The sequence below is a fragment of the Vitis riparia genome, chromosome 15 (genome assembly GCF_004353265.1).
Source record: "Vitis riparia cultivar Riparia Gloire de Montpellier isolate 1030 chromosome 15, EGFV_Vit.rip_1.0, whole genome shotgun sequence".
NCBI classification, from domain to species: Eukaryota; Viridiplantae; Streptophyta; class Magnoliopsida; order Vitales; family Vitaceae; genus Vitis; species Vitis riparia.
The window spans coordinates 6,192,811-6,209,860 of record NC_048445.1 but is presented as its reverse complement, the minus strand read 5'-3'; the positions used below and the strand labels follow the sequence as shown (position 1 = coordinate 6,209,860).

General features: G+C 31.2%; 1 protein-coding gene across 1 annotated transcript; it reads left to right on the top strand.

Annotated features, from left to right (window-relative positions):
• Positions 1 to 690: 690 nt before the first annotated feature.
• On the top strand, positions 691 to 10,080 carry LOC117931538 (Golgi SNAP receptor complex member 1-2). The gene is made up of 6 exons (XM_034852506.1): positions 691 to 1,056; positions 4,771 to 4,967; positions 7,630 to 7,719; positions 7,815 to 7,886; positions 9,615 to 9,744; positions 9,824 to 10,080. The coding sequence occupies exons 1-6, from the start codon at positions 924 to 926 to the stop codon at positions 9,919 to 9,921; spliced, it is 720 nt and encodes a 239-aa protein (XP_034708397.1). The 5' UTR covers positions 691 to 923; the 3' UTR covers positions 9,922 to 10,080.
• The last annotated feature ends 6,970 nt before the right edge of the window (positions 10,081 to 17,050 follow it).

Here is a 17,050-nt window from a genome sequence, read left to right as displayed (position 1 = left end):
CAAATATATCATTTTTCAAATAAAATCATCAACTATAATTTTTTTTTTTTTTGAAAAAACTACGAATTTTATGTTTTTTTATTTAATTTATTTTAATTATAGAAGATTATGGTTGTATTTGAAAAGTGTTTTTAAAAAATAGTTTTAAAAAATAGTTTTTAAAAATAATTTTTAAAATATAATATATGATACATGAGACCTCCCATCAATCCCAATGATATAATTTTGAAATAAAAAAATTTCAAAGAGAAAAATGAAGAAAATAGAAGATTTTTTTATTATCAGATTTTTTTAAAAATAGGCATGACGTTATTAAAGTCTAAACAAATATCATAAGACGAAATAAAAATTAATTTATTCTTACTTAAAAAATTAATTATAATATAATAAGTAAATAAAATAATTAGCTTTAACATCCCCACAAACTCACTATTAGTTAAATAAATAATTTAAAATTTTTGGGTTTAAGTTAAATATATATATATATATATATAATATTCTTTTTAATATAAAAAATATTTTTTATTTTTTAGTTGTTAAACATGTTTTGTTTTTTAATTATGAAAATAATTGTTTTTTTAATGGTACATCCTTACTATTATTATTATAATTATTATAAAATTAATTTATTATTATTATTACAGACGGGTAGGATTTGATTTCTAGTCGATGTGAAATATAATCAGTTGATGCTTGCACTCCAAAGTCCAGACACAGGAAGAAAAAAAGGAAATGATTTATAGTAGAGTTTTCCTTTCACCCAAAAACCAGAGACAAGTACAATACTGAACGAAGAAGAAGCATACACAGGTGTGGAATTGAATTGAGAATTCCCAACTGTAATAACCGTCCATTCAAAGAGGCAAAAAGGGAAGAAGACCCAGTGAGGAAGTGAGGATCCGGATCCGAAATTCTCTACCCCAATGATGGATCCGAATCTGGATTTGCAGGAATCGGGCTGGGAGGAACTCAGGAAGGAGGCTCGTAAGATCGAGGGGGATCTTGATGTCAAGCTATCTTCTTATGCTAAGCTTGGTGCTAGGTTCACCCAAGGAGGTTCGTTTTTCTCATGCTACTGTTTTTTTTTTTTTAAATTGATTACGTGATTGTTTGTTTTTGCATTGCATTTTGGTTACTGGCCCGGATTTGAAAAAAAATGGGGAATAAGTGAGATTGAAGTTTTGGGTGAGATTGTCGTTGTTTGATGAATTGGGAATTTGGGTTTTGTTTATTTTCCTCTGTCTTTTCAGCAATCAAATTGGGTTAGAAAATTGTGGCTTGGAATTCAAATATGAGATTGGAATGGAGAATTGTGAGATTTTGCTGATCTGAAATGGGGTTGGGTACGTTATTTTCGGACAATTTGAGAGCTTTGACGAATGTTAATGGGTTTGTGATGATGTTCATTCTTGAATAGATGGAAAACATGAAGGGGAAGTAGCAGGAATTCGTGGTCATGAAGTAGGGATTAAATGGAATAGAATTCACGGAGTGGTAGAGTTGTGGAACCACTTGTCTTTTCCTTATTTTGGACCTTACAGGGACGGAATGAAATCTTAGATTAAAGTATTACATATGAATGGTATAAACTCCCGGAACAAGATCTCTTGAATAGTGAACAACTGGAGTCTATTACATAGTTTATACAAAAAGTTCTAATTTTTCGCTGAACGGCTTGTGCTGGCAAAGCTTGTTGAATGAAATAGCTAGATCTAGGTCCATTTATTCATCTGGCTTACAAGTGATTAATAGTTTTGATGGATAAGCGATGAAGGATATAGAATTATAGACATTGAAAATTGGCGGTAGCTCCAAGTGTGGGACCTAGTCAAATTAACAGAAGGATGTAGAAATTTACGATTGCAACATAAGGGGGCACATGAGGACATATGCGTGGTATATTTATAAAAGAGGGAAAAATGGGGTAATCGAAGGTGCAACAGACTAGTGGTTTTGATGGTGATATGATCATTGTTGACATAGTCTAGAAGAGTGCATTGGTTTTGCATCTTCTTTTGATAACTCTGATTGAGGTGTTGACAAAGGAGACACATATTGTATTGATCTTACTCTTGCAATCTCACGCATTGTTTGATAGGAATTGACAGCTATGATGAAATGCAATTCTTTCAGCATTTGGATGCATATTCCCCAAATTTCTATCGTATTTCAACCAGAAGGGATGGTATCATTGTTCCTGTATCAGTGGGAAGTAAAAAATTGCGAAGGGAGGAGGCATGATATTCAAGAAAAAGTCCATATAATTTGGCAATTATTCCAGTGATGATTGTAATTTTGATTCCTTCCATTTCCATGTGTGAATCATTACTTTCCTTTTTGTTAATCTTGATTGCAACTCCCATTCTCCATCCCGACTCTGTGTATGGCTCTATCGAAGGTTTTGGTTGTTTGGAATTATTGCTGGAGATCCCATGTTCGTGTCTACAAATCTACATTGTAGTGAATTGCACCACTATAAATGGACTCTGATGCCTGCCATCCATATATGAACCGATAAAGTTAGGTGAGGCAAGTTGCCTAATTTGCTGAGTCATGATTTCTTTCTCACACTTCAAGGTGTTTCAGTTTGAGGCTTTGCACATGTTCCTTTACGACTGCCTAGCTTGATCTGATGGTTTTATGGCCTTTTTTAGGTGTCTAAGCTTATTTTGTAGCTTTAATAAACTTCTTTTGTAGCTTTAATTAAGCTTCTTTTGTAGCTTTAATTAGGAAGTGCATATTCCATCTTGTAAGTGTACCATTCTTTTTTCTTTCATAAGAGATATGTTTGGTGATATCATGGAGACAATTGTCTGTAATAGTGGTCCCTTCCTTTTTTGGAAGCATGTGTATAGCTTATGCGTACCTTGTTGCATTTTTAATTTTGGTGCTTTCTATATATAATCCTTTTGCCTATCAAAAAACAGCGTTGTCCCTTAATATAAAAGTTAACCAAGAGGATTTTTAAATTGATTTGTTACTTCAGAGACAAGTGAAACAATGTGACAGATAGAAAGATGAGTTTGATTTGCTACCCTGAATCTGGTTAAACAGGCTTAGATTTGGGGTGGATGTATGTGGAAATTGGTATTTGCAATGAGGGAAAGCTTGCTATTGTCAAGGGAGCAAAAGCATGATGATGATGAAGTGCATAAACATGTTTGGTGATGTAAAAATATGGTAGAGGTGTTGAAGATCATCTTAATCTCCTTCCAAATTTGATTGAGGCTTGAGAGTTAAAATTTTGCTAGATATCGACTCATTATCCTTGATATTGATGAGACTTTGGAGATGTATTGAAGATTGAGAAGAATTTGAAGCAATCACCTAGTAGAATGCTTTCTTTTCAAGTTTGGAAGGCAGCATATTGTACTTTGGTTCATCAAAATAATAAATCTAATGGTAGAGATAGTTGCTATGTTATATGCCTGTTCAATTATCATCCACATATGCTATGTTTGCCGGTAAAAAAATTGCCATCTCTCTCTCTCTCTCTCTCTTCCCCCCTCCCCTCTTATTATCATAACTCTTTCCATGAATATCCATAGCATGTAGAGGCTCATTTCACAAAGTATTGTCATGCTGGACATGAAGCTATTTTCTACTATTTATTGTCACTATTCAGTTGCACCTGACCAACTTTTCAGTCTCACAGTGTCATTACCATGTCTTCACACTGTTTTTTGCTATGATTTTTTGTTTGAGGAGTATGGTGGCCGGTTCAATGTACCTGTAATTGTTTCTGTTTATCAGGGGCTTTGCTTCTTTTATATACCATTTTGATGATCTGGAGAGTTCTATTTGTTCTCACGTTTGGACAAAATATACATCCCCAGCCTTTTTGTTTTTGTTTTTTTTTTCTTTTTCTAAATAGAAAAGAGCACGTGAAAAGACCGCATTGCACTCTTATTCAACCTTCATCCACCTCACCCAAAACTGTAACCCTAACTCTTTCCTCTTATCACTTTCTTCCATTCCTAGCCCTAATCTCATGGTTGTTGCAATTGGAGCAGCCATAGTTGCCATTCATGGCAATTCCTTTGTTGTGGTTCAGTTTTCTTATTTTTTTAAGTTTTTACTTTTTTTGTCGGGATTTGATAGAGCTTAAAGCAGGTGGACAAGGGCTTGCTAGAATTGGCTATTACTTTTTTTATTTTCAAAACTAAGAAGATGAGATTAAGGTTGGGAAGGGAAAAAAGTGATGGAGAGGAAGGGGAAAGAGTTAGGGTTAGGGTTTTGGGTGAGGTGGATGAAGGTTGAAGAAGATGGCAGTGTGATCTTTCTACATGCCCCTTTCTACTTAAAAAGAAGAAGTGGAGGTGTATATATAATCCAGTGGGGGAGTTGGAATAGAACACCCCGTTTGGATTTTTGTCTTTTGAACCTTAAGGCAAGTCGTTTCAAGGCCTTTTTTTCGTTCTTCTTCTTACCCACTGTTATCTTCGGAATCTTTCCTGTTGAAAGACTGTTGGTTCAATTGAACTTTATAGACAGAAATCTGAACCATTTTTGTAGATATAAGTTTGCGTAGTGTTATCAAAGTGTAATTTCCAATATGTCACAAGCTGTAACTTCAGTGCTCCGTGTATCTGCTCTTTTTCTCTTATAGGATTATCAATAAACATAGGTATTAGATTTGTTTCCTGATCAATTTTTTTTAACTATGACTCATTGATTGATATTCATAGACAGCTCCAAGGTTCAGTTGGATAGTAGTTTGGTGAATGTAAGCTTTTCTGATGATATATTATTATCGGTTCACCCAAGGAGGATATGTGGACACTGGATCACCCACTGTTAGCTCCAGCAGGTCATGGAAGTCCATGGAAATGGAGATCCAATCCTTGCTTGAGAAGCTACTTGATACAAATGATGCTATGAGCCGATGTGCTGCATCTGCTGCACCTACTACTTCTGTTACTCAGAAGCTAGCAAGGCATAGAGACATACTTCATGAGTTTACCCAGGTTTGTCTTCTAGAACCTGTGATTTTAGTTGCTAGCAGTCATATTTTAAGTTACTTTACGCATATCAGAAAGTTCTGTGTCTAGGAATCAAGTAAAACTAATCTCACCTAAATGTGTCTATGATATACTGCTCATTATTACATATATGGATTAGTTTTTCAAGATTGTAATACTTTTTTTTTCTCCTTTTCTCTTGTTTATCAATTAAGACACTTTCTTTAATATAGAGAGTGTGAAATATAAAGGCTGTATGTTTGAGCATAGCATATATGCTTAATACTTTACAGCAAACATGATTGATATAATTGTCTTCCAATTTATATTTATTATGAAGAGCTGAAGGTAGCTTCTCAAAAAATGCAGTTAGAATATAAGTGTCAGGCTTTTCTGATGCAATGACACGCATAATATAAGTATATATACTTGCATCTTTTTTTTTGCCTCTGTACAGGCAATGACTATCTCACTGTGCTCTCATCTTATCTAAATATGTATCTTTGTGGAGATTTTTGGTATAAGAGACATAACAGTGTACAGTTAGAATCACTTGGCAATAGGGGGGCATATATCAGTTAAGAAAAAGGTAACCAAATAACCCCATTCAGGCTAGGTTGTACAAGATCAGCTACTATGGATATCCTAATAAAGTCAATTAAGAAGAGAATAGACATTTAATCAAATCTACCTAACTGTTTCGCATGGAAGATCACATGAATCATAATGCAATAAAGCTATAATCACCAACTTTAAAAGAACTATGTATGTCCTCCATAGCATATTAGAGGATTATATTGGTGGCACTAACCCTTTGAACTTCTAAAGACCTAATACTGGACAGTGACCTGGCTAGATTTGAACTCAACTTGAAACTGAGTTGGTTCTAACATCTTTACTCTGAATCTGATTCGACCCTGATTGTATGGATCTCAAACCTGCACTGATCACAATGGAGTAGGATGCCCAATTAACTCTTCTGGTCTCAATCCAGTGACCCACACCTTGGACTGAGCTAGTCAGAATCTGTCCTAACTTTTAATAGGCCTTAAACATGGTCTGGTGTTCTGCCTAGCCTAAAGTATTGCGTGTATAGTTATGTATTTAATTATGCAGATATGCTTACAGCTGAAATTAGACTTCTTTAGAAGAAAATAGGAGGGACAAATCTCTTAGATAGGTTATGTTGGCCATGGTGGTGGCTACCTAGGGATGATATTTAGAGTTGGACTCAAAGAAAATCTTCTAGTCCACTGGGCCTTGGGGTGCAGCTATGTTCATGAGCCTTATAATTGAGCTTTATTTTTGTCATGTTGAACCAAGGTTGGTGGGTTGGTGTGTTTCAGCAAGGTTGTTATCGATTGCGAATCTCAAGTTTTGAGGAAAGCATTTGATTTTGTGATTCCCATTTTCATAATTGATCTCCTTCTAGCAAAACAAAGCTAGTTATATTTTTGTCTTCATGCTTTAGTTAGGTGACAACATGAGTTATGCTCTAGTCTGTGTTAAAATATATGATCTTTGCCTGTCAAAAAAGAAAAAAATTATGCTCTGTTAATTTAGCTGCACTGCTAGTCCCACATCCAAAAAGGAGACAAGGTGGGAGCTACAATCAGTTAAAATGCAGCATATAACTCAATAAAACCATCAATTATCTATTCTTTGTCAGATTTTGAAAAATGTACTTTTGGGAAAAATGTGTTTTGCTATACGCTTTTGGAAAAAAAATAGAAAAGGGTCCTTAAATAATATTTTATGTACTCTCAGGTCAAAGGTAGTACTCATTCAAGTAAATGGTAGCACTTATATCATTAACAAGTAGTTCCTCGGTACTACCTTTGATCTAAAAGTGCATGAAATCCTAATTATTTTCGGTTGAATATATTATATTTGGATTTTATAAATGTGGGTTCCTGTTTTCCATTTTTTTTCAGAAGTGTGTACCGAAACACACTTTTCCCTATAATTTTTATTTGCATAGTTCATACAAGAATGCTTAGTTGGAAGGAAAACAATTCTGATCTATTAGATGCATATGTGGTGTGGTATCATATGTAATTTTACTTTTTTTTATTTTTATTTTTATTTTTTTTATCTTGAAAGCATAAATCTCCAGAATGTTTCTAGGGATGGTCAGCAGTTCAGATGATTTCTCATCAAATTGATTAATCATGAGGCTCAAGCTTCCAAAGTTTCCAATTTGTTTCTGTTGTGAATCATGAAAGAAAAAGAAAAGGTTTAAGAAGAGTCTTTTGCTTTTGTAATCCAACATTACCATATGTTCATTTTCTTCTCATTCCACTACTGATTTTTATTCTGTCAGCTGTATTTCACACTGTTCAGAACACCCCTGCTTGGCATTTGATTGACCCAACTTAAAATCTTGAAAAGCAATTTTCTTTTGCTCTGTTAGCAGATTTTAAGAGGCTTTAGAATTGGTGTTCTTATTTCTTTGCATGGTGTTTCTAGGTCATACTGACACTGATATGGTAGTCTAATGCATCTTTTTTTAGGTTTTCTAACTGACTGGTTAGACACTCTCAACTGTACCCTGCTGCTTGCTTCCTCGGCATAACCGTTTTAGCGCTAGAATGGGCATTTTATCACTGTGTAATGAATTGCTTTATGTCAGCTATTCCTTTGAAATAAATGCTCTATATTTCTGTAGGAATTTAGACGGATCAAGGGAAACATGAACTCAATGAGGGAACATGCAGAGCTTCTGAGTTCTGTCAGGGATGATATCAGTGAATACAAGGTGATCAAGATTAAAATTGAAAATTATATTGTCATACTGTTATTATATAGTTATATTTTCTCAATACTTGTCAATTTTATCCTCCTTCCTTGCAGGCATCTGGGAGTATGTCACCTAGAATGCAGTTACTACGAGAGAGGGCTGCTATCCATGGAAGCATATCCCATGTAAGACTTAAATGCTGCTCCTCTTTGCTCCTTAAATATGTCAGCAAGAAAAGTTCCCCTGGGATTTCTTCGTCTCCTTCTTCTCAGTTTCATATGACATAATGGAATAGGAAATCAGGATTTTGAGATGGTGAGTATCAATACAAGAGAAGATAAAAGGAGAAATAACTACATTTGTTTGAAGCTTAGAGGTAACACCAATTGAGAATAAGATGAAAGAAGTTGCCTAGGATGGTTATATCTCAATTGGTGAACGAAATTGCCTAGGATGGTTATGTCATGTGCAACAAAGACTAATTACTGCGCTATTAACCTTTTTATCTTTCTTTTCTGGCTATCAAAAAATTAGTGCACTAATTGAAATTGCTACAAAGACCATGATAGGTTAAAAATGACATGTAGTGAGGAAAAAACACAATCACCAGTGATTTACCAGATGATATGGGTTTAGATAAAGTTGAATTACAGAAAAAGGTTCATGCAGCCAACACTGTGCTGGCAGGATATAAGTATTTGTTGAAACCTAATGGACAATGGAGTAAAGTTATTTTGCAGTTCTTGTATGATGATGTGTTGAGGTACTGGATTTTTACATAATTTTTTTTTTGAAAATTTCCAAGTTCATTTGATTTTGGGTAGGGTGCCCAAATTGAATTTTTAAATCTGGAAAATTGGCTCTTAAATGGTTGCCAAAAATTGCTTATTGCTAGTTCCACTTCTTTCACCAATCTTTTAGTTAGCAAATACAAAATTATATACATCTTTTTACCCTAGGAGAGTTATTTTTAGAGTGGTTGTATTGCTATTTATATATATTGTCTCTTGACATTCTTTGGAAGAGCTAACTCCCTATTTTACATATCTATGATCTAGTTGCAATGACATAGAGATCTTATACATGGTCTCTACCAAGAATTTTGTCCGTTTATTTTTTTATTCTTCAAAACCTTGGCTCTTAAAAGTGAACTCTCTTACACAATCTGTCAGAGAAAATTAGGCTTTTTTCCCCTTATTTTTGCTGGATTTATAGAACACAAGGCTAACTCAGAAAACCTCTTGGATTAACCATCAACCATCCACTGTCTTGATTATCAGGCCATGTGATGGTCGTGTTGTTTGTAAAGTTATTTCTTGCAAGGGCAACAATATTTTTGTGAAAAGTTCAAGTGAATCCATTATTATTTGTATTCTTAGATCATATGAAGTTCTTAATCATTTGTGTAGAGGTGAAATTTTGAGATGATTGTGCTCTCCCTCTCAATACGCACACTCATATTCTATCATGCTTATGTTGGTGGATGTAATAGGTTAATCTATCACTGCAATAACCTTGTCATGATAGTCTATTTGTCATTGGCTACAAAAACAAAGCCACTTAGGGAATGCTTGAAGCACAACATCAGTTTGTGGGTGGTCCATTTCACACTGAATTTCCTTTTGTAGAGCTGGATTTACTAGCTTTATTATTATTATTATTATGTTGTTTTGTTCTTTTTTTTTTTTTTTTTTTTTTTTTTTTTTTTGTGAGGGTTACTTGTAAGGATATCTAGCAATACAACCTTCTAAAATAAGGTCAACCTTGAGAGCTCTCTGAATACCATTGCAGCAACAGCATGTTGGTGTGTGGCTAGAAACTGACTTTTAACTAATAAGATATTTGCTATCCTCTTTTATCCAAAAGCTGAAAATCTTTTTCCACGTGGTGATGTTGGGTTCACTTTTGTGCAGATAGATGATGTGATTAGTCAAGCTCAAACGACAAGGGCTGCCTTGAACTCTCAAAGAACTTTGTTTGGGGATTTTCAAGGGAAAGTGAAACTATTAAGTGACAAGTTCCCTATAATCCGTGGCCTGCTTGGTATATTACTCAAGTCATCTGTGGTACTGAAATCAATCTTCTTAAGTTCCTTCATTAATCTTGCACATCATGTTTGCAGGTTCAATCAGGAGGCGGCGATCAAGAGATACTCTCATTCTCTCTGCAGTGATCGCGGCTTGTACGTTGTTCTTGATTATCTATTGGCTTTCAAAATGACCAGACATGCAATTTATTGTTTTGGAACTATAACAATTGTGCTTTCCTAGGGAATTTTGCTTCTGTAGTTTTGTGATAACAAATCAAGCTCACTGTTTTAACACTTGGTGATACCCTTTTGTGGTGCCATCGTTCAACAAATTTCTTTCTGTTTCATAAGCATTTACTCTTCTAAACTCCTCAATCATGTATACTGACATTGCACCAAAAAATGGTTTGAGGGAGAAAAAAGAAGACAGTGATCTGCAAGTGGAACACTGAAACTGAAGCAGTGTTTCACTACCATATCTCTTATGGCTACGGCTATCCGCCCCACCCCCGGACCAGCCTGATCCTCCTTGCTCTCTAGCTCTACCGTGTCACAGGGGGTGCTAAAGAAACTAGGTTAATGATTGGCATGTGAGACATTTACTGTGTTGGTGGTACATGTGGGTGATAGGTACTTAACTTGCTGTTATGTCACTTTTGCCATGTCTTCTACTCTTGTCCCTGTCTGTGGTCCTAGATGGTGGGTGTGCCCATGGTACACAACCAAACCTTCACTTTTCTGAATGGGCTTCATCTTCTTTTTTGTTCCTCACTGAAACATGTCTCCATAGTAAACTTTCCTTCCTTAGCTTTTCATCCAATCATCCTTCACAACTCAGTTTGGTAATAGGTCCCCAGGAGCTTGTTTTGAAATTTGAAGTGGTTGGCTTCAAATCTTTTCAGGTTTGCTGATCTGAAATGCTAAAAGAGTCAACCATAGGGACAGTTTATAGGCCAAACCCTGATAGCTCTGCAGGGGGAGATGCTTTAGACTTTGTAAAGCTAATATGATTCTTTGGCCAACTTCCCTTTGTCTTCTACTTCTTTGGCATCGCATCATAATCCTTGCTGATAACCGGTATTTTATTAATCTACCATTTTAGTTCCATTCATTAATAAAGAGATTGCAAATTTGAGAAATATTGATAGTTGGATTCTACGGAAATATGGATGGCAAATCAAAATTTCTTTTTTTGAGATGGAAATTAATCAAAATTTATAAAAATATTACTTTTTAAAATAAATAATAGAATAAGCAATCTATATATTTATTTATAAGATAAAATTTGTGACATTAAAAAATAGGAGAATTATGTTTTAAGGGTAGATGGACACCCAAATTAACAAAAGGTCCGTGTAACTCTTCAAATTGAGTTCAAGACTCAATGAAAGTATGGAAATTGAGTTGAAGGATATTATCCTTCAGTATTTCCAAAAATGCCATTTGTTGATTTTGAAAAAAAAAATTAATATTTTTGAAAAATACTTTTATTTAATTTAATATTTTTTAAAATATTTTTTATTTAATTTAATATTTTTAAAAATACTTTTATTTAATTTAATATTTTTTAAAATATTTTTGATTAAATTTAATATTTTTAAAAATACTTTTATGTAATTTAATATTTTTTAAAAATACTTTTATTTAATTTAATATTTTTTAAAATAAATTTATTTAATTTAATATTTTTGAAAAAAAATTAATTTAATATTTTTGAAAACCACTTTTATTTAATTTAGTATTTTTGAAAAAAAATTATTGAAAAAAAATTATTTAACTTAATTTTATGTGTTCTTAAAGGGTATATTTGTCCATTACTATTTCATATCCTTCAACTCAATTTGAAGAGTTATATGAACCTTTTGTTAATTTTTGGACCCAGCTGGGCCCAAAACACAATTCTCCCTAAAAAATAATATGTAAAACTAAAAACATATTTAATACTAAAATGACGTTGTATCGGTGTATTTAAGGATATAAATGAAATAAGAAAATGACGTTATATGTATAATTAATTATTTTTATGTTCTTTTGATATGATGATTATTAAAAATGTTTATAACTTTGTTCATAAATTTGTATATATTTTTATATTTAATTATTGTAAAAAAAATTGAAAAATCTTCATTGAAAAGATTATCATTGATGATTTTTATATTTTTAATGGGTAGTTTAATGGAATTTGAAAGTAAGATAATTAAAATTTTATTTATTATTTTTGTAATATAAATTTGATAAAATATTTGGTTTTTTACCTGGATAAAAAACTAGTATCAAAACTAGTATTTTAGGCGGGATAAATTAAGTTTTAACAATTTTTGTGTGGTAATAATGTATGAACAATAATTAGTTTGATGGTAAACCGCTCTTACATGATAATTTGATTTAGGGGCTATGTTTATGTCGTGTCCAAGCCTAAGTATTCTACTATATAACTCAATCCAGACCCGAAATGACTAATAATATTATAAATAACATAAATCTAAATACTACTTAATTATTTAACAGGTAATATGTTGTATAACCTATTTAACCAATTTAATAATAATGTTTTCCTCTTTAATAATTAAATTGAGTTAGATCTTGTATTTATCTATATGATTAATGTTTCAGCCAATATAATTATGATTCAATTAATGTATTTATTTAAAAACAAATTTAAAATGAGTCATATGTTAAATAGTTTTAAAATATAATTAAATTAATAGTGAGATTATCATGTGAGTTATTTCGAATCAAAGTTGTCTTATGCAAGTCAACTTAAAAATTATCTATTTATTAAATGAGTTATGCAGGTTGATACGACTATGACCTAAACCTATTTATACTCAATTCAAACTTGTGAAAAACATGTTGAATTCATATCGTGTTGATGAATCATATCAAACATTGTCACTTCTAACCTTACGCTACGCGCTTAAACCCTACTTCTTTTTTCTATCTTCCTTTCCTCCTTATTCCTTTACCTCTCTTGTCTCCCCTTCGTCTTCTTCCTAATCGGAGAAAAAGGAGAGTTAAGGTTACGGACATAGGGTTACCATGGAGCTTAGAATGAAGAGGATGACGACATCTTTCACACTTGAGTGTTTTTTTTTCTTTCAAAATTTTAATTAAAAAAATAGGAATAAAAAGAGATTTGGCAAGGGAATTTAACAATTCTCTTTATAGATTTGATCACGGAAAATAACTAAATTAAGCATGTGATATTTTTTTAATTTATCAAATTATTTAAAAACTTTTTAACGAAATATAGGAATTAGGTTTTTGTTGGAACTTTTTATATAGAAAAATATTAAAATATCAAATCGATGCTTATAGAACTTTGGATCTAGATCATTAAAAATATGTAGGAAAATTTTAATAATTAAATAAAGACATAAATATGCATAATCATATCAATATGTAGAACATGATTCGAGACTTTATATATAATAAAAATAAATAAAATTTAGATACAAAATAATAATATACGACTTACTTTTAAAGTGATTTTTTTGATGGGTGATGAACAAATACATTTTGAATAAGTTTGATGGTAATTTAGGGGAATGTACGTTTTTAATGTTTTTATATTTAAATTTTTTTTATAAAAATAAAATAAAAAATTCTAAGGGCTAAAAAGACTATTTTCAAAGGCTGAAAAAGGTTGGAAACCTTTCCAAAAAATTATTCTCACTTCTGTTAATGACCATTTTTTAAATTGTGAAGGCAGTGGAGGACGGGGAGGGGAGAGAGATTGATAGCTGACCTACTCTTCCCAACCGCACCGTACGGATGTACCATTCTCTTTCATTTTTAGCTTTTCTGGAGGGGTGGTACCTCATCACAGCCACTGCACTACGTCCTACCTATTCTCTTCTCTCAGATTAAAGTCTCTGTGTTTCACACTTTCACTTTCCACACCCTCATTCATTATCATCCCTTCCACCTTTCTCGATTTCTACCCTTTTCTCCATCTCTTCTATCATCTTTCTCTGCAGAATTGAATTAGACTTTTTCTAATAATGGCCATGATGTCTCTTTACAACGACCCTCTCCCTCCTCGTTTGTCTTCTCTGCAAATCCATACTTGTTCATTACTCATATTTTTCTTTCCTTTTTCCTTAATGGGCAAGAAAAAGAATTCTATTTTGGTCATCCAAACACAGACTTAGGACTTAAGAGACTTGACAGTTGTTTTGGATCTTTCCATTGTTAACATGTCCAATAGAGGTTTGTTAATTGTTAATGCACTTTGTGTTGTGGTTACATAATTGTTTTGATAAATATCAATTTTTGTTACAATTTTTTTTTAATATGAATTAATTTTGATGACAAAATATCAAAAAAATTTATTTATTTTTTATGGATTTGAAGACAAAATATCACCTTTAATCATAAAATTTAGTTTTTATTGCTAAAAATATGAGGAGGGTTTTCTATGTAATCTAGGACATTATGCTATAAACTTAGCATGAGATTATTCATAACAAAATATTACTTTTTAGTTCCCAATTTCCTTTCATGGGAAACTTTACTTTTTCAAATAAATTTCATGGCAAAATGCTTTCAATAAAAGATATGAAATATTTGATATTTTACCACAAAATTTCAAGTTCATGGTTAAAACCAATCCCTTGTGACAAAATTATTTATTGCAAGAAGTACAAGTTAAAAGGGTGTTTATTTTATTTTTACCTTTTTATTGAAAAACAATTTATTTTCAGATTTTAGATTATTTATTTATTTATTTTTTACTTTTTCATGGTTTATTATAAATTTTGATTGAATAAAAAAACTAAAATATTTACTTTTTCTAATTAGAAAAAATAACATGTTTGTTTTTCTTTATTTTTTAATGTTTAATAGAAATAAAATATTACAAAAATAAATAACTTAATACTTAACACTATTAAACATTATTTAGTCTTAAGTTCTATTTAGAATTAAGTAAAAAAAAAAATATCACCGATGTATTTTTTGATATATTTTCAATATTATCTAAAACATAGGAATAAAAAAAAGGTAGATAGATGTCTAGTTTAATAAAAAACACCTTTTAACATTGTTAAATTTTTTGTTTTTTTTTTTTTTAAATTCACTTCCTCAGCTCTTTAAAATTTTGAAAAAGAGTTTTTAGGAAGAGAAAGTAATTTAAAAAAAAAAATTCATAATAATTCTTATGTTCGATTTCAAAAAATATTTTTTGAGAACTATTTTTGAAAATGTTCCCAAACAAGCCCTTAACTTTTTGTTCATGATGTATGCAATTTTTTTTTCCAATTTAAAATTTTTTATTCCAATTTACATAATTACCATATTTTTCAAATATTTTTTTTACTTGAAATTTCAATTTACATAACTGTAATATTTTTTTTTTAAGATGGTAAAGAAAATTCAAATAAAAGTTTAGTTTATTACTTCTTTGAACATTACCTGGCTTTTAGATGATATGATAAAAGTCTCTTTTAAAACGTGGTGAGTGGCATGATGATTAAAATGCCTTCCACTGGAGTTGGAATGGTTTTGGGATGGCATGCATGATGGCTTTGGAAATAAATCTAAATCCAAAACTTTAAAAAAAAAAATTGTAAAATAAGTTGTAAGGGAGTGTTTGATAAAACTTAATGCCTATTACTTAATAACTTAAGTTGACTTCAAACAAAATTATACTTAAGTTGTTAACTTAAAACTTATTATTTAATTAATTATTACTTGAAGTATTAAGTATTAAAGTTGTTTAATTAATTATCATAAATTATAATTACGGTAAAGAAGATTGAGTGATAGTGAAAGTTGTAGAATAGTAAAGGAGATCGTGAAGGTAATTAGGCCAAATTGAGTAAAAAAAGTAAAATTGAGATGTAGACTTAAAAAAAAGTTAATTATTTAATTTTACTTATTACTTAAAATTATTTTTTATTTTAAAGCATATCATTAAATTATTGGATAAAATATACTTAATTTATTTAATGACTTAAATTAAGTTATTAAACCACTTTAAGTTAAGTTGGTTTACCAAACACCAACTAATTATAGAACTTTTTGTCATGAAACAATATTTATTACAATGATAACTTTTTTGATACAAAAAAAAAATTGTCAATAAAAATAATATTTTTTATAATATAAAATTCTTTGCAGTAATATATCATCTAACCTAAAATAAAATTTGTCATAAAATGATATTTTGAAGTACAAAACTTGTTTCATAAAGTTTAATTTTGCAATGAAGAGATTTACTTTTACTGGTTGCTAAAAGTTATTATTTGGAGGAAACTTCTTATTCCAACCTTTTGTCACAAAGATATTGTGACAAAAAAGTCTTATTGGTTTTAGTGATTTGTCTTATTTTTAATTGATTATAATTCAATAGTGTAAAAAAATCATTAATATGGAAATCACTAAGTCCAAATGGAGTTGGCATTGTCAAGTGCCAAGACCCATAATAGGGCTTATATTGTGGGATTCCATAGCTCAATAACTCTTTTTAATTGTGTAAATGTATCTAAAGTTGTGTAGGTCTTGCATTTAAACCGAAAATATATAGGGGAAAGAAAGTATTTCATTACAAATAGTATTAGTGCTAATCTATGACTAAATGTGGGGATGGATGTTTGACCATAAGGGATGTTTATTCATCTATATATACAATTTCATAGAATATGATGAAAATATCATGCATGTAGAAAAGGTGAATTTCCTTATACTATATATGTAATAACTACTTTTAATTGTATATACGTATTTTCAAGTTATGTGAGCTTTGAACCTAAATGATATAATATTTACGTAAAGTAAGTTTGAGCTTATTAGTAATGTCTTTCTGTGTGGCACCTTAATCACATAAATATGATATGCATGGATATCATGCTTATATGAGGATAAAATTTATGACATTGTAAATGAGAGAGTTAGAAAATTAGTTGAGAAAGAGATAGGAATAATACTTCATTTTAAGGGGTAGAAGGGAGCAACAAATGTAACAAGTAAGGTTTCCTTGTGGACCAAGGGAGAAGTGATTAACTCCCATGGTCAAGACATTTTTTTCCAAATTTTAGAGGGCATTTGTCCCATCTAGGTTTTATGTGGCTCGGCGCCCCTGATAGTATATAGTGCATTTTAAAGTTAATAATGTGCACCTTAAGTTTGATAACATCCACGTTAGAGTGAAATTAAAACAATAACATCCTTTACAGAACATATGTAATGACTTCGATCTCGTAATTTTATTTACACATTTTAAAGTTGCGTGGACATTGATCTTAAAGTTGCATAGGTTTCGAGTAGTCTAAATTAATCAATATGTATATAAAATGAGTTTGACCCTGTTAGCAACAT

Excerpts from the sequence above, each read along its gene's own strand:
- LOC117931538 (XM_034852506.1), top strand. The coding sequence starts at position 924 with ATGATGGATCCGAATCTGGATTTGCAGGAATCGGGCTGGGAGGAACTC. Across the intron at positions 7,720-7,814 it reads ATGATATCAGTGAATACAAG|GCATCTGGGAGTATGTCACC; the intron begins GTGATCAAGATT and ends CCTTCCTTGCAG. Across the intron at positions 7,887-9,614 it reads TCCATGGAAGCATATCCCAT|ATAGATGATGTGATTAGTCA; the intron begins GTAAGACTTAAA and ends ACTTTTGTGCAG.